The sequence below is a fragment of the Mustela nivalis genome (genome assembly GCF_964662115.1).
Source record: "Mustela nivalis genome assembly, chromosome: 17".
Taxonomy (NCBI): Eukaryota; Metazoa; Chordata; class Mammalia; order Carnivora; family Mustelidae; genus Mustela; species Mustela nivalis.
Window position 1 is genome coordinate 15,546,625 of NC_139036.1, and position 24,255 is coordinate 15,570,879.

The 24,255-nt window shown below is 50.1% G+C and overlaps 2 protein-coding genes across 24 annotated transcripts in view; one reads left to right on the forward strand and one right to left on the reverse strand.

Moving 5' to 3' along the window:
• LOC309851552 (multidrug and toxin extrusion protein 2-like) overlaps positions 1 to 24,255 on the reverse strand; it is a 65,643-nt gene that overhangs the window by 23,244 nt on the left and 18,144 nt on the right. For 5 of the 9 annotated variants that reach the window (XM_082706929.1, XM_082706926.1, XM_082706928.1 and 2 more), the window contains one exon: positions 14,063 to 14,220. In XM_082706929.1, coding sequence (XP_082563055.1) covers positions 14,063 to 14,220 — 158 coding nt within the window. Of the gene's footprint in view, positions 1 to 10,681; positions 12,309 to 12,609; positions 13,862 to 14,062; positions 14,221 to 24,255 lie in introns of those variants that run through there. The other 4 variants (XM_082706931.1, XM_082706927.1, XM_082706930.1 and 1 more) reach the window with 4 other exon arrangements.
• On the forward strand, positions 2,608 to 24,175 carry ALDH3A2 (aldehyde dehydrogenase 3 family member A2). 15 transcript variants are annotated; one of them, XR_014304828.1, is made up of 12 exons: positions 2,877 to 2,985; positions 3,137 to 3,298; positions 6,083 to 6,314; positions 7,779 to 7,864; positions 9,260 to 9,468; positions 10,548 to 10,665; positions 12,458 to 12,599; positions 15,120 to 15,286; positions 16,693 to 16,792; positions 19,345 to 19,580; positions 20,608 to 20,820; positions 22,658 to 24,175. XR_014304828.1 is itself a non-coding variant. In XM_082706943.1 (12 exons), the coding sequence occupies exons 2-11, from the start codon at positions 3,146 to 3,148 to the stop codon at positions 20,776 to 20,778; spliced, it is 1,521 nt and encodes a 506-aa protein (XP_082563069.1). In that variant the 5' UTR covers positions 2,877 to 2,985; positions 3,137 to 3,145; the 3' UTR covers positions 20,779 to 20,820; positions 21,336 to 24,175. The 15 variants fall into 15 exon arrangements, 14 of the variants coding, with proteins under 14 accessions (XP_082563059.1, XP_082563069.1, XP_082563068.1 ...); XM_082706943.1 differs by having other exon boundaries at positions 20,701 to 20,820; positions 21,336 to 24,175; XM_082706942.1 differs by having other exon boundaries at positions 20,701 to 20,820.

Here is a 24,255-nt window from a genome sequence, read left to right on the forward strand (position 1 = left end):
AATGTCCATAACCCAACCACCCTCTCCCTACCCCCACCCCCTCAGTTTGTTTTGCGAGATTAAGAGTCTCCCTCCCAATCCCATCTTGTTTCATTTATTCTTTTCCTACCCCCCAAGCCACCCACATTGCTTCTCCACTTCCTCATATCAGGGAGATCATATGATAGTTGTCTTTCTCTGACTGACTTATTTTGCTAAGCATAATACCCTCTAGTTCCATCCACATCATTGCAAATGGCAAGATTTCATTTCTTTTGATGGCTGCATAGTATTTATCTATATCTATCTATATCTATATCTATATCTATATCTATATCTATATATCTATCTATCTCACATCTTCTTTATCCATATCCTGATGGACATCTAGGTTCTTTCCATAGTTTGGCTATTGTGGACATTGCTGCTATAAACATCAGGGTGCACATGGCCCTTCAGATCACTACATTTGTATCTTTAGGGTAAATACCCAGAAGTGCAATTGCTGGGTCGTAGGGTAGCTCTATTTTCACTTTTTGAGGAACCTCCATGCAGTTTTCCAGAGTGGCTGCACCAGCTTGCATTCCCACCAACAGTGTAGGAGGGTTCCCCTTTCTCCACATCCTCGCCAGCATCTGTCATTTCCTGACTTGTTAATTTTAGCCATCCTCACTCGTGTGTGGTGGTATCTCTTTGTGGTTTTGATTTGTATTTCCCTGATGCCAAGTGATGTGGAGCTCTTTTTCATGTGTTCATTGGAGTAACCCTCAGTTTTTACATCCTATTGAGAAAGCCACAAATGTGGACAGTGCCAAGACGTTGAGACTAATCATCAGTGTATCTACCATTCATTCATTCAATAAATCTTTACTGAATACCAACCAATGGCCACATTCTACACTAGATGCTAATATTACAGAGAACATGAAAGATAAAGTCCTTGACTTTATAAGACATTCCTGTGGAAAAGACAGATATAAACAAAGACCCATGATAGCCAGCTGGAGAAAAGGATGTAGAAAGGTGTGTTAATCAGGGTCCAGCCATGGAAAGAAAAACCACTCTAGTCATTTCAGGCAGAGGGAATTTTAGGAGTCACACATATCAAATGGAAGAATGGAGCGACAGCAAAGATTAGAGGCTGCTAAAAATACTCTTGGTGAAACCCATGGGAGCTACACCAGCTCTGGTGCCTGTCACTGTCATCCTCTGTTTACTACGAAAGTGTCGCTTGGACTGAGGAAGTAACTGCTAAGAGTCAGGAATGGGCCCCTTTTACTGTACAAGCAACGATTACACTATTGAATCCAGAAGCAAGCAGGTTACTCTCCTTCTCCTTTATTTTCTGCTTATGCCTTCCCATGGTAGAAGTTTCTTAGACGCTCCAGCATGAGAACCTGGGGAAAGCAGTTTATACGCTCTGGGCCCCTGCCACTCAGTAGTATACAGGGCAAGTGTAGTAATCAGAAACGGCATATATATAATACACACACACACACACACACACACACACATATAAAACCTCCCGAATCAATAGGAGAAGCCAGGAAACCAGTAGGATCCTAGCACAACAGACTGTGCAAGTGAAATGATTTGGCTGGGACTAGGGTACAAGTGGTTGGAATTCAACATTTTTTTGAAGATAAGGTCAAAGAGAAGAGTCAAGGATGATTTCAAGAACTTTGATCTGAGTAAACGGGATAAAGGACATAGCATTTATTGAATTGGGGAATGCTGGAGGAGGTGTGCCTTGTATTTGGTGGATGACCTCAAGTGAACTTAAGACACCCATTAATACATTCAAACAGATGAACAGGAGGCAGTTAAACATGGCCACGGGAGTCAGGAGAAAATGGGAATAGAGATGGAGTGTAAAGTCACGTCAGACCACCACCCACAGGGTTAGGTGAGTAGCTTGTGAGCTGTGAAAAGAGAAGAGGTCCAAGGGCTGGCTCAGCAGAGGAAAACCCCGAGGGCTCACCCAGGGAGATAAAAACTAGAAGCGGGCATGGGGTTGGATGGATAACAAGCCAAGACAGGGTCTCTAGAAGTCGGCCTCTGGTCGGTGGGGTCAGCTGCCGCGGGATCTGACAAGGACCTGGTCGGATTTGGCAGGCAGCAAGCGGGGAGGCAAATCTGGGCAGGGTGGGTTCCCTCTCGGGAGGAGTCGTGCTGCAAAGGGGAAGAGAAAAACGGGAAGACAGCTAGCGGGTGATAGGCAGCCCAGGGAGAGTGTTTTTTTTTTTTGTTTTGTTTTAAGATTTTATTTATTTAGGGGAGAAAGAGAGTGAGCAGCAGACTCCCTGCCGAGCATGGAGCCTGATGTGGGACTCGATCCCAGAACTCCAAGATCACGACCTTAGGTGAAAGCAGTCACTTAACCAGCTGAGCCACGCAGGTGCTCCTAGGGAGGGCGTTTTTTAACGCCCTTCGAACTTGGCCATCACAGCTGTCCATAAGGTCCTGGCTCCCTGCCCTCAGGAGACGAACCTCAAAGAACTTTCTGGAAAACCCTGCACGCTGCAAGCAGTCAGCGCAGCGACGAGGGCGGGCGGCTGAGCGCTCACTGCCCACGGACGCGTTGAGGCCGCGCCAACGACACTGGGCGGCGCCGGGCCCCATCGGAGCCACAAAATGGAGGAGGGACGGGAACCCCCTCTCTCGAAGGCGTCTCTGGGAGTTGGCCGCGTTTCCTGTCCCGGGCCAGGGTTCCCCGGAGCTCCGGCCGCTTCCCGGGAGCCCCGCCCCGCCCCCCCCCCATAAAGCCTCAGCGTCCGTTCCGGAGACCACCCGCCGCACCCCTCCCCCGCCGCGCGCGCGGCCGCAGCTCCCCACCCCCGGACCAGATCCCGGGGCGGCGTCCGGCCGCCGAGGTCACGTGGCCCGCGCCGGCCAATCGGAGCGCGGCTGCTGGTCGAGCCCAGCCCCGCCCGGCCGCGGTCGGACTGTCGGACCCGGGCTGGTGCGCAGACAGCCGCCGAGCCAGCGAGCGGTTGGGTGAACTAAGTGAGGCTCCGCGTCCGCGGGAGATAGGGTGGGGGGCGCCGGGCGGGAGGGGAGTGGCGGGGAGGGAGGCGGCGCCCGCGGGCGGGGCCATCCCTCCGGCCTGCCACGTCCCCGCTGCTGCGGCGCGCCGCGACCTCCAGTCTTTTTGTAGGACCAGGCCATGGAGAGCCGAATCCAGCGAGTTCGCGACGCGTTCGCGTCCGGCCGGTCGCGCCCTCTGAGGTTCCGGCTGCAGCAGCTCGAGGCCCTGCGGAGGATGGTGCAGGAGCGCGAGAAGGACATCCTGCAGGCCATCGGCGCCGATCTGTGCAAGGTACGCGCGCGGCTGGGGGCGCCGGGACACCTGCCTCCCGCCGTCCCACTTGGGGACCGCATTCCGCCCGAGCTTTTGCATTTTTTTAAAATTTATTTTTGATTACGCAAGCACCGAGGGAGTGTTATCTCCAGCTATACTGATAAAGCAAGTTTCCCGAAACTCTTACCTTGCTTAGTCAGCGCCTCTGATTGGAGACAACAAATAGATAGTGTCTTCTGGCCTCTTCCTCTGCTGTGATTGCCTTTTAGATCCTTGCCTGTTGTCTGTTGCATTGTGGATTTTGGTCATTTGTCAGCTTAATATCCCGCAAAACGTTTTTCTCTGGGTCTGTTTCTTGCCTTTTGGTTTATGGTTTCTTTTATAGACAGAGGTTTTTGGGTTGTCAGTTGTTGCACTGAAGTTTTCCTCCCTGACTCTGTTTTAGGCCACTGCTCCTCAAACTTGAGTCCCATGGTGAGTCACCTGGGGATCTTGTTAAAATGCAAGTTACAGTTAAGTAGGTCTTGGAGGGCATCTGAGATTCGAAGTGTGTAACAAGCTCCCAGGTGGATACCATGTTGCCTATTTTGAAACCCTACTTTTTAAAAATCATTATTTCATTTTTTTAAATTGAGGTGTAGTTGACATACGCTATGATACTAGTTTCAGGTGTACAACTTAGCTGTGCAATATGGGTTTTTTTTACTATTTCACCTTCTCTGAGTCCATCCATATTGTCACAAATGGCAAGATTACTTGCTTTTTAAGGGCTAAGTAGTATTCCATTCAAGACCTACCGATGCACGCGCATGTGTACCACGTTTTCTTCATCTGTTCATCTATCAGACACTCAGATTGCTTCCGTATCCTGGTTATATTCAATAATGCTTCTGTGAACATATGGATGCGTCAATCTTTTTGAATTAGTAGGGGTTTTTGCCTTTTTCTTTAGATTTTATTTTTTAGAATCCTCTCTACACCCATTGTGGGGCTTGAGCTTATACCCCTCCAAGATCAAGAATTGCCTGCTCCACCGACTGAGCCTGCCAGGAACCCCTTAATTAGTATTTTCATTTTCTTTGGGTAAATACTGGGAAGTGGAATTATGGAGTGGTGTATTTCTGTTTTTAATGTTGCACGCCCCCTAAAATTAGTTAATAAATCTCCTTCACATATGGTCCAAGCACTTTTCAAACCATGCTGGAACTCAGAGTGAGTGAGTTTGTGTGGCGACTCCTGGAGACCAGAGTCTTGGTTTCTTGTAGCTCTCTAGTTCTTCACTAACCATCCCCATCCCAGTTAAGCCCTGCTGATTTTCAAAGGCTGAGTTACAGAGGCTCCTCGGTGTGGGTCCCCAGGGCGCGGACACCTGATGTGGGGCTTGAACTCCTCCATCTTCATGGGGGATCGCTACTCCTGTGATGCCACTGCTGATGCTACTGTGATGTGGGTCCCCATGCCCATGGTGTGCGTTTGAACTAGACAGTTTCTCTGCTCCTCCCACCCCATTCCATGTAGCTTTTTCTTTATGTCTTTAGCTGAAGACATAGCTGAAGAAGAGGTGTTCTGTGGGTCTCTAGGTCATCCTCAGAGGGTTATTCTCTAGGCATTTGGAGCCTTGGAGAGGCCATGAGAGGAGGTGAGCTCAAAATTCTCCTATTCTACCGACCTCCCCAAAAAACCTGGAACCACTTTTTGAGTAACAAGGTGTCGGGTGGTATTTTTTTTTTTTTAAAGATTTATTTATTTATTTGACAGAGAGAGAGATCACAAGTAGGCAGAGAAGCAGACAGAGAGAGGGGGAAGCAGGCTCCCTGCTGAGCAGAGAGCCCGATGCGGGACTCGATCCCAGGACTCTGAGATCATGACCCGAGCCGAAGGCAGAGGCTTAACCCACTGAGCCACCCAGGCGCCCCTTTCGGGTGGTATTTAGGGCATCAGTATATTACTGCTTTCTAGTACTATTGTTATCACTTTGTTTTTATGTTTTATCTTTATTCCAGGGGTAACAAGGCCCTGCTCTGGCTCTGTGAGACCCCCTTATTTCCTGCAAAGATCATCTTGAGGGGTAGTAACAGTAGTATTAGTAACAATGAGATATCAAATAAGGTGGCATAATTAAGATTTCAGAAAGGATGATTAGTCATTCTGTAAACATCAGATATTTAAGTGAGTACGTAGGTATATACAATTACTAAAGAACAGTAAGGTCCTTGCCCTTGAGGGATTTAAATTTGGGAAACAAACATAGTTATAAATCAGTGTGTGATGATGAAATGTTAGGATACACGCCAGAGGCAGAATTCCTGTGATTATATTATAAAGTGTGATCAAGACAGGCTAATATTCATCAGGGAAATCTTCCTGAAAGAGGTAATATTGAATCCTGACTTGAAAAGGCCTGCATCAGGGATGCCTGGGTGGCTCAGTCAGTTAAGCATCTGCCTTCTGCTCAAGCCCAGGGTCCTGGGATCGAGTCCTGTGTTAGGCTCCTTGCTGGGTGGGGAGCCTGCTTCTCTCTCTGCCTGCCTCTCCTTCAGCTTGTGCACACAGTTGCTCACTCTCTCACCAATAAATAAAAATCTTTACAAAAAAAAATTAAAAGGCTTGAATCAGTAAAGAAGGATTTAGAGGTGCTGACTGTATTAGCAAGCCCTTGCTGAGGGCGTGAAGGGTGTGAGTGTGCACAGTAAACCAGCTTAGTCTCATAAATGTCACTGCAGGTGTACGTAACCTGGTTTTCGGCACTCAGGACTGAGTGTCAGACTTGTGCAAGGTTAACTGGGACTCTCTTTGTAACAGAGTGAATTCAACGCATACAGTCAGGAAGTCATTACCATTCTTGGTGAACTGGATCTTGTACTGGAGAATCTTCCTGAATGGGTTACTGCCACGCCAGCCAAGAAGAACTTGCTGACCATGCTGGACGAGGCCTATGTCCAGCCAGAGCCCCTGGGAGTCGTACTCATCATCGGAGCTTGGAACTACCCCTTTGTTCTCACCATTCAGCCTCTGATTGGAGCCATTGCTGCAGGTCCGGGGTCAGCTTCCGTCTCCCTGATTCTTCGGAGGGGCTGCTTCTCTTCCATGGGTCGTAAATTAAGGATAGTGGCTGATGAAACACATTTGCTATGGTGGTTTGCCTTGCTTTACACCAGCAACTACCGAGGATGCAAAAATATTATTATCATAAATGTATATTTAGCAAGGGCAAAGCAGTTTGTTAAAACGAAAGTACACTCTCAAGGTGGGTGGGCGGGCAGGTCCTGCGGGGTGGAACCGGCCAAAGGTGGTTTTGGGATGGGATATTAATTCGTCTGGGCTGGGAGGAGCCGTGACACACAAAGGATTTTTTTTTTTTTACTTTTTTTTTTCTTTTAAAATGATCTCTGTACCCAGCGTGGGGTTCCAACTCACAATCCTGAGATCAAGAGCCTCACGCTCTGGACCAAGCCAGCCAAGCACTCCTTTATTATCTTTTTTTTTTTTTTTAAAGTGGGCTCCAGCGATTTGCATGGTGCCTGTATTTTGAAATACTTGGACCGTGAACCCATGAAGGTCTTAAGTCGTGCAGTGACAGGTTCCGGAGTTTGGAGTCAGCCGTCCATGCTCTCGGGTGGTTGTAGTTGCCAGCTCTGGTGTTGGGCGAATCATTTGACTGTATCTGATCCGTTTCTTCATCTGGCTGGGGGCTGTGGGAGTCATGCTAGCTTGGGTATGTGGCAAACGCCAGGAGGTTAATTTCTTTCTTCTGCTAGATCCCAGTCAACAATGTTTGTTGACAACAAGGCTTGTTTGCCCAGTAATTCCAAGGCAAACAGGAAAGTCTAGCCAGGAGAGTGGGAGTAAAGCTGGAGGAGGAGGAGAGGATAATGGAGCCTACTGTCCATGATGTGAAGTTAATGAGAACCAAGGAGTTTGAGGAAGTAAGACAAGATTTTGGGGTGCCTGGTGGCTTAGTTGGTTAAGCATTTGCCTTTGGCTGAGGTCATGATCTCAAGGTCCTGGGATCAAGCCCCAAGTTGGGCTCCCTGCTCAGTGGGGAACCTGCTTCTCTCTCTCCCTTCCTTCCCCACTCATGTGTGTGTGCATGCGCGTGCGCTCTCACTCTCAAATAAAATTAAAAAAACCAAAGAACGAAGAATCTCTTATGCTCATTGAGAAAGTGCAGAATTCAAAGCTGCCGAAGTAATGGGAGTACCTAGCCTGTATTCCCACCATGAGCGCTGTTGTGGTAGGTTTTTTTTTTAAAGATTTTATGTATTTATTTGACAGAGATCACAAGTAGATGGAGAGGCAGGCAGAGAGAGAGAGGGAAGCAGGCTCCCTGCTGAGCAGAGAGGCTGATGCGGGGCTCGATCCCAGGACCCTGAGATCATGACCTGAGCCGAAGGCAGCGGCTTAACCCACTGAGCCATCCAGGTGCCCCTGTTATGGTAGGTTTTAAGGTTACTCAAGTGTTAAAAGATGCCCTCCTGCTTTTTTTTGCTTTGATTAGGAAATGCTGTCATTATCAAGCCTTCTGAACTAAGTGAAAAAACAGCTCAGCTCTTGGCCAAACTCCTCCCACAGTATTTGGACCAGGTAATAATGTCTTGCTCCATCCTCAGCGTGTCTGTTTCTCGGTGGCTGTGGGGGGGTGGGGAGCTATACATCTGCTCTTCCTCCTACTGTGTGCCATTGACTGCTGTCTGCATGGAGTTGCTGTAGGGAGGAGTCCTAATTTACCCTTCATTGCAAGGCCTCTGTACAGTGTCGTAGCTGGAGTTGGACACATTCCTCGAGCAATCTGGAGGCTCACAGTGGGTTCTCCTTGCCATCTTGTCACTGCCGCAGCAGCGGGCGAAACTACGATGTCCCAGTAGCTGTGGTTATCTGGCCCAAGAGGATGATGAAGACAGGATGACGTCAGGGGTTGAGTAGGATTTGGAACCAGAAGATCGAGGTTGAAAATCCTACTTCGCCACTCACTGGGGGTTATTTCTTGACTGTCCCACTCGGTGGGGATAGCGAGGCCTACCCCTGCTTCACTCTCTCTGAGTTTGTTAGGGGACTAATCACAGATGTTCTGTAGATGAACTCATGCAAGTTACAACTTGAAGCATTTGCTGAGCACTTGAACTGTGTAGTGAGCGAGAGCTAACGAGCCCTCCTAATTAGTAGGAGATCAGGTGGAAGCATGAGGCCCCCAAGCCCGCTTTTATCTCATGCGCTCCGAGTCTTTTGAACACCTGGCTCTGTGTCCCTTCCTTGCCATCTGTTCCCTGTCATTGCTTCTTCGAGTCATGCTGCTGCATGAGATGTTCTTCCATTCCAATAGTGAGAAAAGCATAGGGCACCGAGGGCTCAGCCCAAAGCTTTGGGACCTCTCCCCAGTCCCGGTTAAGGAAACAGGCTCACAGGTGTGTGCAGTAAGGTTGCTGAGGGCCCCTAGCTAGCGAGTGACAGACCCCAGACTTGGTCTGGATCTGACTTCTAGAGCGGAGCTTCTCTCCCGTGTTGCCTCTCCCCTGCATTGCATCGAGTTGCGCTCGCTCCATTCCCCTGCCTCTTGGCCCAGGTTGAGCTCCGCAGGGTTGAGTAGTGCTGGAATGTTCAGCTCGAGACACTCAACTGGGACCTGTCCCGTGGTCCCCAACCGCAGACTCTTCACCAAAATCTCCAGCTTGCATGGCCCTGTCTCATGCACCTCCCCGGTGGAATCCAGCCACTTGCTCTCCCCTCTTGGCCGCCTTCACAGCTGAGCTCATTATGGAAACCTGCGGACCCGTGCCGGTCCCTTCCACCGCAGGCGGTGGGTCTCAGATGCCATCAGACTTTGTGCTCCATGTGTCCTCTGTCAGCTCCCTCCTGCCTCCTCCCCGGCGCTGGTCCCCTTCTTTTCCTGGTGTACTGGAACGCTGCAGGTTTATGTCGAAGAAGTTGCTCGTTAGGGCGATTTATTGGTGACATCAGTGCCTCTGTTTCTCCTTCCCAAAGGAATTGTATGCCGTGATTAATGGTGGCATCCCTGAAACCACGGAGCTCCTGAAACAGCGGTTTGACCACATCCTCTATACGGGGAACACGGCTGTTGGGAGGATTGTTATGGAAGCCGCTGCCAAGCACTTGACCCCCGTGACACTTGAGCTGGGAGGCAAGAGCCCATGTTACATCGACACAGATTGTGACCTGGACGTTGCCTGCCGGTGAGCCTTCCTGTACCCGAGGGCTTCCTGACACCGATAGCTTGGTGTGTCCTCTGTGCCCCGGAGTCCTGGGCCTCCTGGCTCCAAGAGACATTGTGGCATTCGGGTGGCTGATGTCCCCAGGGGCGGCGGAACTCTTTCCCAAACCACCTCCTGCCTCCGCTGCCTGAAGAAATGAGCGGTGGGTCTCAACACCGCGTGGCTGTCCTTAGGAGTTACAGAGAAGTGCTTTCTTTTCTTGAGGTTACAGACCTGCCAGGTGATCCAGGGAGGGAGTAAAGGATCGCATGTACATAGTAAAATCTTTAGAGTCCCAGCAGGAAAGTGTTATGCTCGCCTCTTAATGAGTTCCTTTGTTGACAGAATCAGCGACTACTCATGTTTCTGCTCAGTAACATCATGCACCTGGGCACCAGAAAACGCCAGGTTGCAGGTGCTCCGCTAAATCAGTCTGGCTTTTCTCTCCCCTTCCAAGACGGGCAAAGAGGGCTTGGAGGCAGGCAGGCCGTGTCCAGGTTGTCTAGCTGCCAGAACCTGAGGCCTTGGGGAAAGGTGCCGATGGCAGGTTTTGATCCGCACGCGGGCATGGCTTTCCAGAGCGGGGCTGGGCTCCACACAGAAGAGGGTGGTCTTGGGGGCTGACTGCTCTCTTTATACCCGAACCTCCTGTCAGCAGGACCTACAGCTACAGCCAGGAGAACTGATGTCTGTAAGGGGCTCCCGGCGTCTTGATGTCCCCTGGCTAGAGTCAGAGGAGAAGAGGGTGTGGGGAGGCTGCTGCTTATCTCAAAACAGGCAAGGGCTTCCCTGCTTATAAAGTACCATTTCCTGTGAGCTGGCATGAGAATGTCCTGGCTCCTCAGAGTGTACTGTGTCGATGGGAAAATGCATTCTAAGTTCCAACTGACTGATGTAGAGATAATCTTATAAAGAAAGCATTTTTGTTCTTTTTCTACAAAGCCTACTAAGTAGATTTATGAGTACATGCTAGTTGCAGAATACTCAAATTACAGAAAAGTGTGTAGCAGATGAATAGTAGATTGAATTCTGTGGCTTTTCCATTTTCTCCCCCACCTCAGGCGCATAACTTGGGGGAAATACATGAATTGTGGCCAAACCTGCATTGCTCCTGACTATGTCCTCTGTGAACCGTCCCTCCAGCATCAAATTGTGCAGAAGATTAAGGAAACCGTGAAGGTTTGTGCTTAACACATCTGAGTCCATTGATTTCATTAAGAAACGCGTCTAATCAGCTCTGTGCAGGCGGCATCCCTGGTCCCCACCCCACCCCTTAACCCCCGCCACCTCCTGGAGAATTCCAGTAGCATATGTGGTGGAGTTAATTTATGGTTTTATTCAAAACGCTCTGGGCACCTTTCTGAGGAAGGTGTCTGCTAGGAGCAAGGTTAGGTTGGTGTTTAACCCTCTTCAGCTATCTAGCTGATGTGTTGGAACAACTGGTTAGTTGTGGCACACGCTTTGAAAAAAAAAAAATCAATAGCTATGTTTTGTGGTTTTTTTAGAGGATATTGGCAGTCCTCTGAAATGCAGGAAGAGGCCCTTGGCCTGTTGGCCATTGCTGATTAAGGTTCTCAGTTCTTGCGTGTACAGAGGGCTTAGGAAGGCCAGTAGTTTGGAGGAGTGAATTAATCAAATATGTATTGATACTGTACTCAGCCTGGTTCTCTCAGTCTTTCAGGGTGTCCAAAGTAAAGATCTCTCTAGAAGGAATGGAGAAATGCTGTGGAAGTGGTCTGAGCTCAGCCTTGCAGAAATGTAGGGTTTGGGTTGGAAGAGAGGAAGGGGGTGAACCAATGTGACTGAGCTTACTGGTGGGAGGGGGCCATTTAAAGCCCCCTGGGTGGAAGAAATTTCTGGAACAGTCATAGTTCACTCAACAGATGCTTACTGAGCACTGAAAGGAAGGATTGGGGACACCGAAGAGTAACATTATGATCAGAGAATGAAGTGTGCCCCGGGAACTTGAGAGAAGATCCAAGCGGGTTCACTCTGGGCACAGAGGACTGAACGTCTGGATAGGGGACTTGGCTCTGTGGGATGGGACTGAAGATGGGGCCAGAAAAGAGGAACATGAAAGGGGTCTTGGCCAGACTTGGGGAATATGGGACGTCAGGGTTTCATGACATCCTGTGAGACTGAAAGCCCTTGGAGATGGGAGAAGACATGCTTAGCTGAGTTATGGGGATGCAGTTGGTTTCAAAGGAGTAGGATCCCCTCTGCCTTCCTCTGAGGCATTCACATCCTTAAGATAGCAGTTCTCACCTGAGGTTCTCCCATGTATGAAAGTTTCCAGTCCTCACCTTCTGAAGACTGCAGTTCAGCTGGTCTGGGTCTCCAGTGATTCTAAGGGGCAGGCCGCCTTGAAAACCACTGCACGTGGCTCTGGAGCTCTGGAGCTGGGGCTCATCAGCACGCTTCCGGGGAGATTCTTAGCACCTAGACCTGGGGGAGGGTTGCTTGGAGCAGGGTGAACAACACTCCTCCTGACTTGAGAGTAAATTTTTTTTGAAGATTTTATTTTTTTATTTGACGGAGATCACAAGTAGGCAGAGAGGCGGACAGAGAGAGAGGAGGAAGCAGGCTCCCCGCTGAGCAGAGAGCCCAATGCAGGGCTTGATCCCAGGACCCTGAGATCATGACCTGAGCTGAAGGCAAAGGCTTTAACCCACTGAGCCACCCAGGTGCCCCCTGACTTGAGAGTAAATTGAGAGCATTCGTCCCCGGTACGACCCCCGGCTGGTCTGCAGGATGACCCTACGAACTCCGGACATCACGGAGGGTCCTCAGTCTGTGCGTCTGCCTTAGTTCTCGTGCCTAGCCTGCCAGGAAGTGTAAACACTGTTAGACCACTTGAGGGAGGAGGGCGGTGATCTACAACCAGATGGCTTTTCGGGCATGGGTGGATTTTGCGCTTATTAAACTGAAATAGCGGTCTTCTGTGGTGGTTAAATACAATGATTTTAAATAGGAATTTTATGGTGAAAATATAAAAGAATCTCCCGATTATGAGAGGATCATCAACCTTCGTCATTTTAAGAGGATACTAAATTTGCTGGAAGGACAGAAGATCGCTTTCGGTGGGGAGACCGATGAGGCCACACGCTACGTAGGTAATAGAAATTGACCTTTTGCTCTGGGGACTCGGGCAGTGTGACAGTTTCCGTTGACGCTATTTACTGACACTGAATAAGCTTTTGGAGACGTAATGTTTAATGAGCAGTGACACGCTGCTTTCTGGTGCTCATTCTTGTATAACCACTTAGAGCTGGTTCTGGGTCTTTACAAATAATACCACCTGTGTTGCACTGGCTTTTTGCCTTACATGCAGCTTTTCTTTTCTTTTTTTTTTTCCCTTCCTACACCCTGTAACTTAACCCTGAGAAGCAAAACAGAACTCTTTTTTAATTCCTTCTGGTTTCTGGCAGGGGGCACAGCCCAAGGAGGAAATCATTCCACCACAAGTAGTTAGTGGCAGTACTGGTCCAGAAGTAATGTTTCCTTGTTTCATTTTTAAAATTTTTTTTGATTTATTTATTTATAGAGTGGGAGGGGGGCAGAAGGGGGAGAGGGAAAGAGAATTTTTTTTTTCAAGATTTTATCCATTTATCTACTTGATACAGAGAGACACACAGTGAGAGAGGGAACACAAGCAGGAGGGTGGTAGAGGGGGAAGCAGGCTTCCCGCCGAGCAGGGAGCCTGATATGAGGCTCGATCCCAGGAGCCTGGGATCATGACCCAGGCCGAAGGCAGGTGCCCAACCTACTGAGCCACCCAGGCGCCCCAGGGAGAGAGAATCTTTAGCAGACTCTGTACTGGGCATAGATTCTACCGGAGCTTGATCTCATGACCCTGAGGTCATGACCTGAGTTGATACCAAGTGTCAGAAATTTAACTGACTGCACCACCCAGGCACCCCAGAAATGTTTTTCTTCTCTCAAGCTTGACATTGTTTACTTTGTTTTTGTGTTCTTTTATTCTTCACCAGGAGTATGTATGCCTGTTGCATTTTGAACACACTGTGCTTCTTCTTCTTTTTTTTTTTTTTAAAGATTCTATTTTTGTATTTGAGAGAGAGAGAAAGCAGGAGCAGGGGGAAGGGCTAGGGAGAAGCAGACTCCCCACTGAGCCAGTAACCCAACATGGCTCCATCCCAGGACCCTGAGCAATGACGTGAGCCAGAGGCAGACACTTACCAACTGAGTGACCCAGGCGCCCCCAAGCACATTATTGTAAAATAACATAAGGTGACCCGAGGAATGAGAGAGACACTTACTCAGCTGAAAAGCTGTCCTATATGGCTTTACTTATGCCTTTTTAGCAGACAGGATGCTGCACATCCTCAAAAAACCCAATTTGAAAGAACCTAAAACCCTAGAGGATTAAAACAATGAGGAGGAAAATATTCTCACATCAGTAACAGCTCTCAAACCCCCAGTTTTTCATCTTTCTGTTTTCCCATCAGCTGTTGACCTTGGCCGCTCCTCGGCTCATCAACAGCAAGAGAAAAGGTCTTTTGCAATTAGATCAACCAGTTACGAATGTCCCCCTGACCTGCAGTCAAGGTCAGCTTACCTGTACACACAGCTGTGTAGGGAGTAGACCACCCCCGTCCCCGCCCCGGAACGGTTCTCTGAGCCCGGGAAGCAGCGGGCGGTGGTTTTGGGGAGACTGCAGACACCCCCGTGCAGGGTGCTGGCGAGAGCCATCTTCTACCACGTTGCCCGGATGACCTAGTGGGAAATGAGGGGGAAAGGAAGAGAGAGAGCTTGTTACTGGCAGGTGCCTTCTCTTTTCATTGAAGACTCGGCTTGTTTGTGGGGTCTTTGAGACCCCTGCAGTTTGGTGTGGCATGGCATGGATGCCAGGACTCTGCAAAGCTTTGTCGGCACCCACGTTGCCTGCCTGTCTTGCGCGCCTTCCCCATAGTGGCTGGAACCCTGAACTCAGGGTCTCTTGACCCCTGAAGTCCATCCTTAACCTGATAGAGTTAAAGGTCAGTGGCATCCTATGCGTGGAAGCATGCGAACCAAGAAATGGTGTCCATTTGATCCATGGAGGGGCTGTGTGCGTTGCCAGAGGGACCTGCGCAGAGCGAGATGGAAACAACCCCCAACCCCCTGGTCCATGCGGATGTGGCTGCCAACAGGGTCAGACGTGAATAGACTCAGGCATCTGTATCTTCTCCTCGCTTGCCTGGGGGATCCCCGGATGCACCAGCTTGGAGACAGACACGCACGGTTCCTCCACATCAGGACTGATTTCTTCAGGACTTTTTTTTATATTCTTCAGTAGCTAATTCTTGGGCGGGATCACGAAGGGATGGATCAGTGAGCCAGGAACAAACGTTAAGATGAGAGCTTGGCGGGGTGCCTGGGTGGCTCAGTGGGTTAAAGCCTCTGCCTTCTGCTCAGGTCATGATCCCGGGATCCTGGGATCCAGCCCCGCATTGGGCTCTCTGCTCAACAGGGAGCCTGCTTCCCCACCCCTTTCTCTCTCTGCCTGCCTCTCTGCCTACTTGTGATCTCTCTCTGTCAAATAAATAAAATCTTTAACAAACAAAAAAAAAGTGGAGAGCTTGGCGTTCCTGTCTTCGACTTCACCATTTACACTCGCTGCTTTTCTCTTCCAGCCCCAACGATCCTTACTGACGTCGATCCTGAAGCCAGGGTGATGCAAGAAGAAATTTTCGGGCCCATTCTTCCCATCGTGCCTGTGAAGGATGCTGACGAGGCCATAAAGTTCATCAACAGCCGTGAAAAGCCACTGGCCTTCTACATCTTTTCTCACAATGATAAGGTAGGCGCTGTGGAGAACGGCTCCCTGGCACGAGTCACTGTCACAGACCGGGTTCCTTCCTGGCCACATGGTCTGTTTCCTCCAGTAACAGAGTTCACCGAGCAAGGCGCTGCTCACAGACAGTTGTCTGGAGTAATGAGGCCCTAGGGTTATAGCTGTCACCCTTCCCACGCTCCCTGGGGTCAGACCTGAGTCTTCAGGGCTGTGTCACAAGCTCTTGCATTGACAAACATCTCCCCTGTAATTGTAAGGCTTCCATACCGGCACTGGAAGCTTCTGTGGCCTGCACTCCGAGGGCATTCCTGTGTAAGAGCCTTCGCTCTTACCCCAGTGGCATTTGTGGCCCTCAGTGGGCTGTGTGGGGCTGTGGTGTCTATAATAGTCACGGGTACAGTTGTGAAATCGCCGACTTCACTTTCCTCAGTTTCTCTGTTAGAGCGAGGGGCCATACCAGTCAGGTGAGCCTGTGATGCCCTATTACACCAGGGTGAGTGGCCCCCTGGCCGTGTTGCACGGCTCCCGAGGGGACTGGCTGTTGCTGAGGGACAGTGGCCTCGAGCTGGGCAGGTGGGCTCAGGAGCCGTCTGGAGAAGTGGGAGAACCTGAGGGAGGGGGGGCCAGTCAAGGTCCGAGGAGTTGGCGCACAGAGGTTCTGTGCATGGTGACACACTGCTTCCAGAGCCTGCCGTGCTGTGGGGACACGGCCTTGTGAAGGGACCCCGGATGCGTGGGCCTCCGTGAATAATGGGTTATTAATCATGGTCTGACGTGTTGAACGACCACAGGTGATGCACACAAGAGCCCTGAAGCCCAAAGTCTACCGGGCAGGGCGCACGTCCGTGGGGTGCGCTGCCCAGTGACAGGGTCGCCCTACCACAGCCCACTGTGACCCTTGTGACTCGAACTCCCGAGGCCTTGTGGGTAGCAAGGAGAAGTGACATTTCATCAGGTGTCCTCATGCCTATTCTGGTCTTGGGCCAGCCATTTCTTCAAAACAGATCAAATTCCAAGTCTGAACACGTAAACATTCTTGGCAGTTCCCGAACACTCCAGGGTACTGCCAGTCCCACGCAGTCATTCAGAGCAGAGGGAGAGAAACGGGCGATGGCTGAGACCCTGAATGCAGTCTGGACTGTTCCTCGTGGCCATCAGGGGGCGCCCTTGCCCGAGGCAGCAGTGGAGCACATGGGAGGCCGCGGCAGCCTCCGAGGGCCAGAAGTGCATCTGAGCACGCACCTGCGATTGCACATTTGCCAAATCGAGCTGCGCCTTCGGAGGCTGATGCAGGCAGCACTGTTTGCCAGAGGCAGGTGGGTAGGCCCAGGTGTGGAGCCTGCGAGTTCCCCTCCCAGCCGCGGCCGGCGCCACGGGCACTGCTGACCCGGAGCCCGTGTTCCCTCCCTCAGCTCGTCAGACGGATGATCGACGGCACGTCCAGCGGCGGCGTCACGGCCAACGACGTCATCATGCACTTCACCCTCAGCTCGCTGCCCTTTGGGGGGGTAGGTAAGTAGCCCCCTCGGCCACACATGGCGCCAGCTGCCAGAGTCCCACGGTGGTGCAGGTCATCTGGCTGTTGGGTGACTCTGTCCTGTCGCCCCTTCCGTCCTTAGTAGCCCCCAGCGCAGTCTGTAACTGGTTTTGTTCCTTTCACTGGTTTGCCTATATATTGGTTATTACTTGGTTACTTACGGTCCTTTTCTTAGGTTGAGGGGATTTTTAAAAATTTTTATTTTTTGGTCAAAGCCAGGTCTCAGATTCACAGATAAGGCTCCTCTGTCTTTTTTGACGGTGAGGTAGTGGATGCCGGGTGCAGAACATCCAGAGCAGGCGGCAGTCAGGGTTTCTGAGTCCCCCCTTGCTGTCTGCTCAGGGTGGGGCGAAGTCGTCCTCGCGGTCCACCCCCACGGCCCCCCAGGCCTCTGTGTGGGGTGCAGAGGAAGAGATTCCCGGTGTTTTGAGGACGTGCTCATTCTTGGGTAGGTTCCATGGACACAGCCCGGGCCCTGCTGTTTTCCTTTGGGCGGTGACCCGCCTGCCTCTTCCACACGCCAGATGACCGGCCCTGCTCATACTTCTCCTTCAGTAGCTAGGTGGTCGGCCTCTCTAATATCTTGTTGAAGTGTCACCAATAACGAGTGTGTAGGAATTCTCACAGTAAGAAGCAAACAGTAAAGCCACTGTCTTAGAAGCCCAAGAGACCACAGCCTGCCACCCATGTGTGCCCCATGTCTGGTTCTAGGGTGTGGGGGGATTGCCAGTGCCCAGCACCATGCTTGGTGCACATGAGGGACCGGTCGAGAGAGGCCTGGGCTGGGGCCCAGACTGGAGCTAGTGGTGGCTTGGACTGGCCTGGTTGCAGGGGACCTAGTGAAAAGGGGCTGGATATTTTGGGGGGGGTGTCAAGCAACAGGATTTGCTGATGGATTGAGCGTGTTGTGGAGGGAGGGAGAGTGAATGAAAGGGAAGATAGCTTACAGGATGGAGGCTGCTATTCCTCACTGCCCAGCTTCTTAAAGGATTCTGTGAGACCCCAGTCTTTGCTGGCTCCCAGCAAAGACTCGGGCATCCCTGGTGTCTCCTGAGTGTACGTCGAGTGACTTGTGTTCAGTCCCTGTTTTGTGTTTAGCATCATTGACCATATCCTCCTCTTTATAAACAAAACCTTTTGCCTGCTACACACAGAAGGAATCAGGCTTCCTAGGAAAAGAGAAGAATTAAAGCTTAGATTACCCTTACCCCACTCTTTAAGCTCTGGGGTACATCCTTAAAATTCCTTTCCTTGTGCATGTTTGCACACATTCGTATATGTAAAAGCAAGAATATTTTGTACAAACTTGTACTCTGTTTTTCACCTGTGTGTGAGAGTAGAGTGGGCTATCTTCCCACGTCGGCATGGTCGTGTGTCATGATTTCAGTAACCGACCAGTGCTCTGTCCTACAGATGGGCCGTATTTGCGTTTAATTCCTGGCATTAGGTTTTTGTGAGTCCACATTTTTCCAGGTTAGGATTCTAATACAGTTTTGTGCAATTTCTGATTCTTGGGGGAAAATGTCTGAACATATTATACTGTGTTAAAAAGGCTTAGAGCTGTTTTTTTGTTTTTTTTCAAAGTGAAATGCTTTTTTCCTCCTGTTCTAAAAGTGATAAGAGTTTTTTTAGGGAAAAGGGCAACCACAAAACACTACAGACAGCTGTAAGGCTGAAACGTAGTAGTCTCCCAGGTATAAATGCTGTCAGTGTGTTGACATATAATTTCTGTTTCTCCATAACAATGTGTGTCTTTTAATGCATATTACCAAATTTCTCTATAGCTTCAGTTGTCCCCAAAATGATGTGTCAGCAGCCCCCAGAGCACCAGTAAGTGCCTTCCTGGCCCCATTCTCCTGTGCCTCATGGCCACCATGCCATACAGTGTATCTGTCCAGCACCCATAATAAAGAAGACTGTCCCAGAGCATGGCTTAAAAGAGGGCAAGGATTTATAACTTGCTTACTGTTACCCAGTGGGGTAACCCTGTCATCCTGTCTTTGTTGCTCTCTAGGAGCTTAGAGGAAGCAAGTGGGGGAAGAGGGCTATGGATAAACAAAGCTACATGGAATAGCAGGAAAAGAGCACATGGTAGTTAAGAGTCCAGCTGACCTGGATACACATTCTGGCTTTGCCTTCTCCACCTTGGGCAAGTTGCCTGACCCTGGCAGGCTCCCTCGTAGTCTCTGGAATCGGGGGCACTGATGCCTTCATACCAAGGGGTTGTGGCAAGAATAGATTTAGAGCAGGGTCCTTGGTCTCAGTGAGAGCCACTGGCCCCGAGAGCTGCAAGCCTCACTGCACCCTTGGAGAGTGCCCCTTTTTGGCAGGGAGATCAACTTGCTGGTGAATGGGAGAGGGGTGGGGCGGGTTGGGGGGGGAGAACTTCCTCAAAGCATCATTTGCGCTGAGAAGTTAGGTGGGGGTGTCCAGGACGGCAAGGAGTGCCATGGGTTTCCTCTGTTGGGGTTCATGCAGCTTGTGTCCCCTACGATGGAGCCTGTCTTGTCTGGTCTCTCTGTTTCAGGTTCTAGCGGAATGGGAGCTTACCATGGGAAGTACAGTTTTGATACCTTCTCTCATCAGCGGCCGTGTCTGCTGAAGAGTTTAAAGAGGGAAGGTGCTAACAAGCTCAGGTATCCTCCCAACAGCCAGTCAAAGGTGGATTGGGCAAAATTCTTCATCCTGAAGCGCTTCAACAGAGGAAAACTTGGTCTGCTGTTGCTGGCTCTTCTGGGCGTTGTGGCGGCCGTGCTGCTCAAGGTGAGTCCTTGCCTTTCCGGGCCCGCCCGAACGGCTGTCAGACACTCTCTTCTTCTGTCATGGGAGCTCTTCAGCTTTTAGAGATAAACTCTGTCTCTCGTATTCACTTTCCGAGTCTGGGACAGGGTCGGTGAACTGCAACCCCCAGCCGTCTTCCTGGGCAACAGCCACAACTTGGTGCTGACTTCGCGTCCCAAGAGCTCAGTGTGTGCTGCAGTGGCCATGCGGCTGGCAGGGCATAAATGATCATGGAGGAATTATGCCGACCTCTGGTGTAAGAGTTTAAGACCCCGGGCTCTTGGATGGCTCGGTCAGTTCAGGGTCTTGCTTTTGATACCAGCTCAGGTCATGATCTCAGGGTCCTGGGATCTGTGGGTTCAAGTCCCTTGTGGGCTTTGCGCTCAATGGGAGGTCCACGTGAGGATTCTCTCTCTTCCTTCCCCCACCCCACTGCTTGCACTGTCTTTCTCTTTCTCAGATAAACCAATAAATCTTAAGAAAAAAAACCCAGAAACAAAAACCCAAAGGGCAAAACCCTGTAGAACTTGCTGGAGGGATTCTGAGACATCCAGCGCTCTGATCCTTGTGGTCCTGAGTGTCTTGGTGGCAGTGCAATTCTCTAGTGTGCCGGGCATCCGCATGGCGTGCCCATAGGTCACGAGGGGATGACTTGTGTGCTGGCGTGACTATGGCAGGGGAAGGTGAATGCTTTGCAGCCTCCATTGACTGCCCTGTAAATTCTGTCTCTGGGGGTGTTACTGTAGATGTGGGCTCCCTGAGCGGCCCGTGATACCTGCCTCCCCAAGGCAGTCCATGAGTCCCTGGGGGTGACCGAGAAGGTCCAAGGGGATGGAAGTGAAGACAGACATGGGGGCAAAGCCACTGTGTTCTCTGAGCGCTCAGCTAGCCAGTCGGGGTGACACACCAAAGATAGTGACAACACCTGTGACACCATAGCCTTGGAAGGGAGGCCAGATTCTAGCATTCACTGGAAATATCTGTGTTCTTATCTGCATTTTGGTTCCAGTTTGCAAGTGGGGGAGTGGCTCGTCTTCCAGGGTCACCGCTCTGATGGAACTGGAGAGACCAGTTGCATTGGAAATCATTTGGGTTTTCTCAGAAACACAAGGCTGTGCTGAGGAGAAAGGCCCTGTTGATTTTTCTCGCAGCTCAGACTGCGTTGTCCCGTAAGCAGTGACGACCACAGATCCCACGGCCCAGCTCTGTCTTTAAGAGTGAGGTAGGAACTGCTCGTTTTCTATCTCTGTGTAAAGTGGGTCGAGTTGGCAGTCTGTTGCTTGGCCCCGGGTATCAGTGTTCAAACTTGACTTAGCCATAGTTTTTAAAAGGGCCAGGGTGGCTTGCTGGGGTCTTTAAAAAAAATGTGGAGGTAATGGCTCAACTGGGTCTAGATGAAAACCACATCACTTGTAGAAAAAGGAGCATCGCAGGTGCCCCCCCCCAATCCACTCGGCTCCCCTTGAGCTGATCCCCTCCGATCTATAGACCACATGTACACGGTGAACCCGTTGCTTTCTAAGTGGAGACCAATCTTCTAAAAAATACTCTTAAGTCATTGTTTTCTTTGGAGTTGTTTGGGTGTTTCAGAAGAAGTGTGACTTCAGAATTTGTGCTGGCAGATGGCATGAATTGAAACCCTGTGTGCCTTCGAGAGGCTCCTCCCTCTGCATCTCTCTGAGCTCTGTGGCGTGCATGGGTCTGGAGTCATCCTCTGCCCTCTTCTCTTGTCCCCAGACACCTGTCCGTCGCCAGCCGGAGAGGCACCATCTTGCTGGGGGGGACCTCTTCGCATCATGGGACATTCAGGGCTCCAGGCTGCCGGTGTTCCCCACAGGGGCAGCGTGCTGGGTCCGACAGGCTGGGGTAGGCCAGGTAGACCACCCAGAGCTCCCCAGAGGGTTTGTCAGACAAGCCTTCTCTGTGAACGCCCACAGAAACAACAGCGTATAAAGACATGTCGCTTGGAACCAGGAAAATACGGCTTTGATCCCTGGCTCTGAGATCAGCCAAATTCCAGCTCCGAGCAAGGCCTGTTCTGAGTCCACCCTTCGGCCTCGGCCTGCTCATCTGTGGAACAAGGGCTACCAGCCGTGGTCTCTCTCACCAGGGAGACCCGCTTCTCAGTACTGTAAGCGGATGTGTTTAGTGGTTTGGACCTTTCTGGATTCCGTGTGGGACCAGTGAGGATTTGGTTTTCTTTTCCTCTTTGCTTCTCTGCTGACTTCTCTTCTGACTCTAGTAAATCACCTTTTATTTTAAATAAGCAATTCTGAGCCCACGTTATGCCTTTATTTGAGGAGTCTTTATTGGGCCTGCACTCATTTTCCTGAAATGGCTTTTCTGCATGTAATTATTTTGTCACGTGCTTGGTTGTGACTTCATTAATTCATTTCACTAGAACGAGAACAGGCCTGGGACATTGTTAAATGGGAGATTGAAAGCAGTAATGATCGGTTTAAAGGGAGCATGTCAGACTCGCTGAATAGAGAGGAGTTTTCTCTATGCATTTAAAAAAATTGTGTGCGTGTGTATGTGTGTGTGTGTACACACATCTATACCAAGTCAAGTTTCAGCAAAGTGTCACAGAAACCACAGAAAGCGTGGTAGGGGGTGCCAGTTTTAAAAAAAAGTTGAGAAATGGAAAGGGCTACCATTGAAAGATGAGAGAATCAAGTATGCCATCCAAGCTTCCAGATTTCATGTGGAGGCTTCAGCCTCCCACTCATGACTGGAGCATAGTAAGTGAACATTTTCCATTCCTGGCCCAACCCTGGGGTTGTCTCACCGACAGGAGACAGAATACCACCTCCTCACCGCTGCCTGACTTGTTATTGTTACTTCGCACGGGAAGGTATAGTCTTTTATCCTCAGCCCAGACCTTCCTTAACATCTTAGGGAGACAGGGACCTTTTTTTTTTTTTTAAATACAGCGCATTTCGTGTCTTTGAAAATAAGAGGCACTTGGTAGAGTCCCGATATGGATTTCCTGTTCCAGGGCTGGTCAGGTGGGGTCTTAGACCAGCAGAGTAACCAGGATCCCTCTCTCCTCTCTCTAGGCCAGATACTACTGAAGAAAGATCCTATTCAAACTCCTGGTTGCCTCTACCGAATTATTCCTCTGTTAAACAGTTAATGAACCAATCATTTTAAAATCCTACCAAAAATAGTAAGGAAGTAACGCAAATGCATCAGAATCAACCGTCAAAGTCATTGGCGTGCCCCGTGGATAAAACCTGCCATCTCAGCCAAACCCCAGCCTTCCCCTCTGTGGAGCGGGGGACGCTCTCCGAGAATGCATTTTACATGGGTTACCCAGACCTTAGAGCTTGAGTCTAGGGGAGGCGAACGTGTTAGGCTAAACCCTTGGGACATGTAAAGGAGTCTTGGAACCTGCTGAGTGATTTCTTCACTCCAGTTCTTGGGACACAAGACACCCTGCCCAGGGTTATCCACAGCCCTCCCCGTCCAGAGAGGTGAGGCTAGACCTTCCAGCTCTGCTTGAGTTTGGAGGCACTAGAATTGTATATCGCGGGGGCAGGTGGTCCCTGTCTCTCATCCACTGGGACATGAGGACTTAACCTTCAGGAGTCAGCCTTCTGTCAGATGGGCCACCTGACCAGTGGTCTTCCTCCTTTCTCATCCATTATCCATCCTCTCTCCTGTTTATATTGGGACAGTCTCTTGGGGCCATCCACAAATGCCTTCTGTGACTAATACCATGTAAAACATCACCTTGTACGCCCCAGGGCTTCTGGGAAGACAAGTTGCCAGTTTCATGCACGTATCATCTGTCATTCTTCCCGTGAAGGAGTTGTAGGATTCTGCATCTTCTAAAACTCTAACTGGCATGTTTAATGCTGTAATAAGGAGACTTCTAACAAGTTAACTTCTAACAAGTTAAGTTAATACTTAACTCTCTCTCAGGATCTTAAAGTTTCAAGTCAGTGGCTCTTCAAGGACAAATCTTTAAGTTTCTTAGGTGCACAGCACAATGCACATAAATTCCACTTTGCTAAACTTCAGAGAGATCCCTGAGTAAGTGCAGCCTTCAGGACCTAACACAGAAAGCCACTGCCTGCCATGACCAAGAGGCCTTGGATAATCAGGACTTCAGAGTTGGAGAGCTTTGGAGGGGGCTGATGGTGGATTGTTTGGAGAAGGACTCTGTGAGCCACAGCGGTCAGCCACGCTGAAGAGGACGGAGGACACAGGAAAGGGAGCTCTCTTGAGATGGCTGGGACCGGAGACCTGAAGCAGTTCAGTCCAGTAGGAAAGACCTCAGCCTCCCTGCCAGGCCTTGGGGACTCCTGGCTGCAGGGGCCCCACCATCCCCAGAGCATGAGTCACCGGCTTGACTGCACACGCTCAGACAGCGTGTGACCTTCACGTCAGCATGAGGTGTCAAGAACTCGTCACTACATCAGGATAATCGGTCATAAAATATCTTAGAATATCCATGTGGAATTTTTCATTTAGCCTACTAAATTGTACTTTCTGATTTCTAGTTCAACTAAATTATTGGCTTGTCTATTGGTATATTCTGCTTCAAAATAAATACATTATATTTACTAAAACTGGCATGAGGTTTAATGACATTCTTCGCATAGAACCTCTTAGGGCCTTGGAGACAATTCTTGGGCCCTAAGTTCCCCCC

What these genes read in the sequence shown, in the direction of transcription:
- ALDH3A2 (XM_082706932.1), top strand. Translation starts at nt 3,146, where the DNA reads ATGGAGAGCCGAATCCAGCGAGTTCGCGACGCGTTCGCGTCCGGCCGG. An exon ending in GATTGGAGCCATTGCTGCAG is followed by an intron (nt 6,315 to 7,778) that starts GTCCGGGGTCAG and finishes TGCTTTGATTAG; the next exon opens with GAAATGCTGTCATTATCAAG. An exon ending in TGGCGGCCGTGCTGCTCAAG is followed by an intron (nt 19,581 to 21,335) that starts GTGAGTCCTTGC and finishes TCTTGTCCCCAG; the next exon opens with ACACCTGTCCGTCGCCAGCC.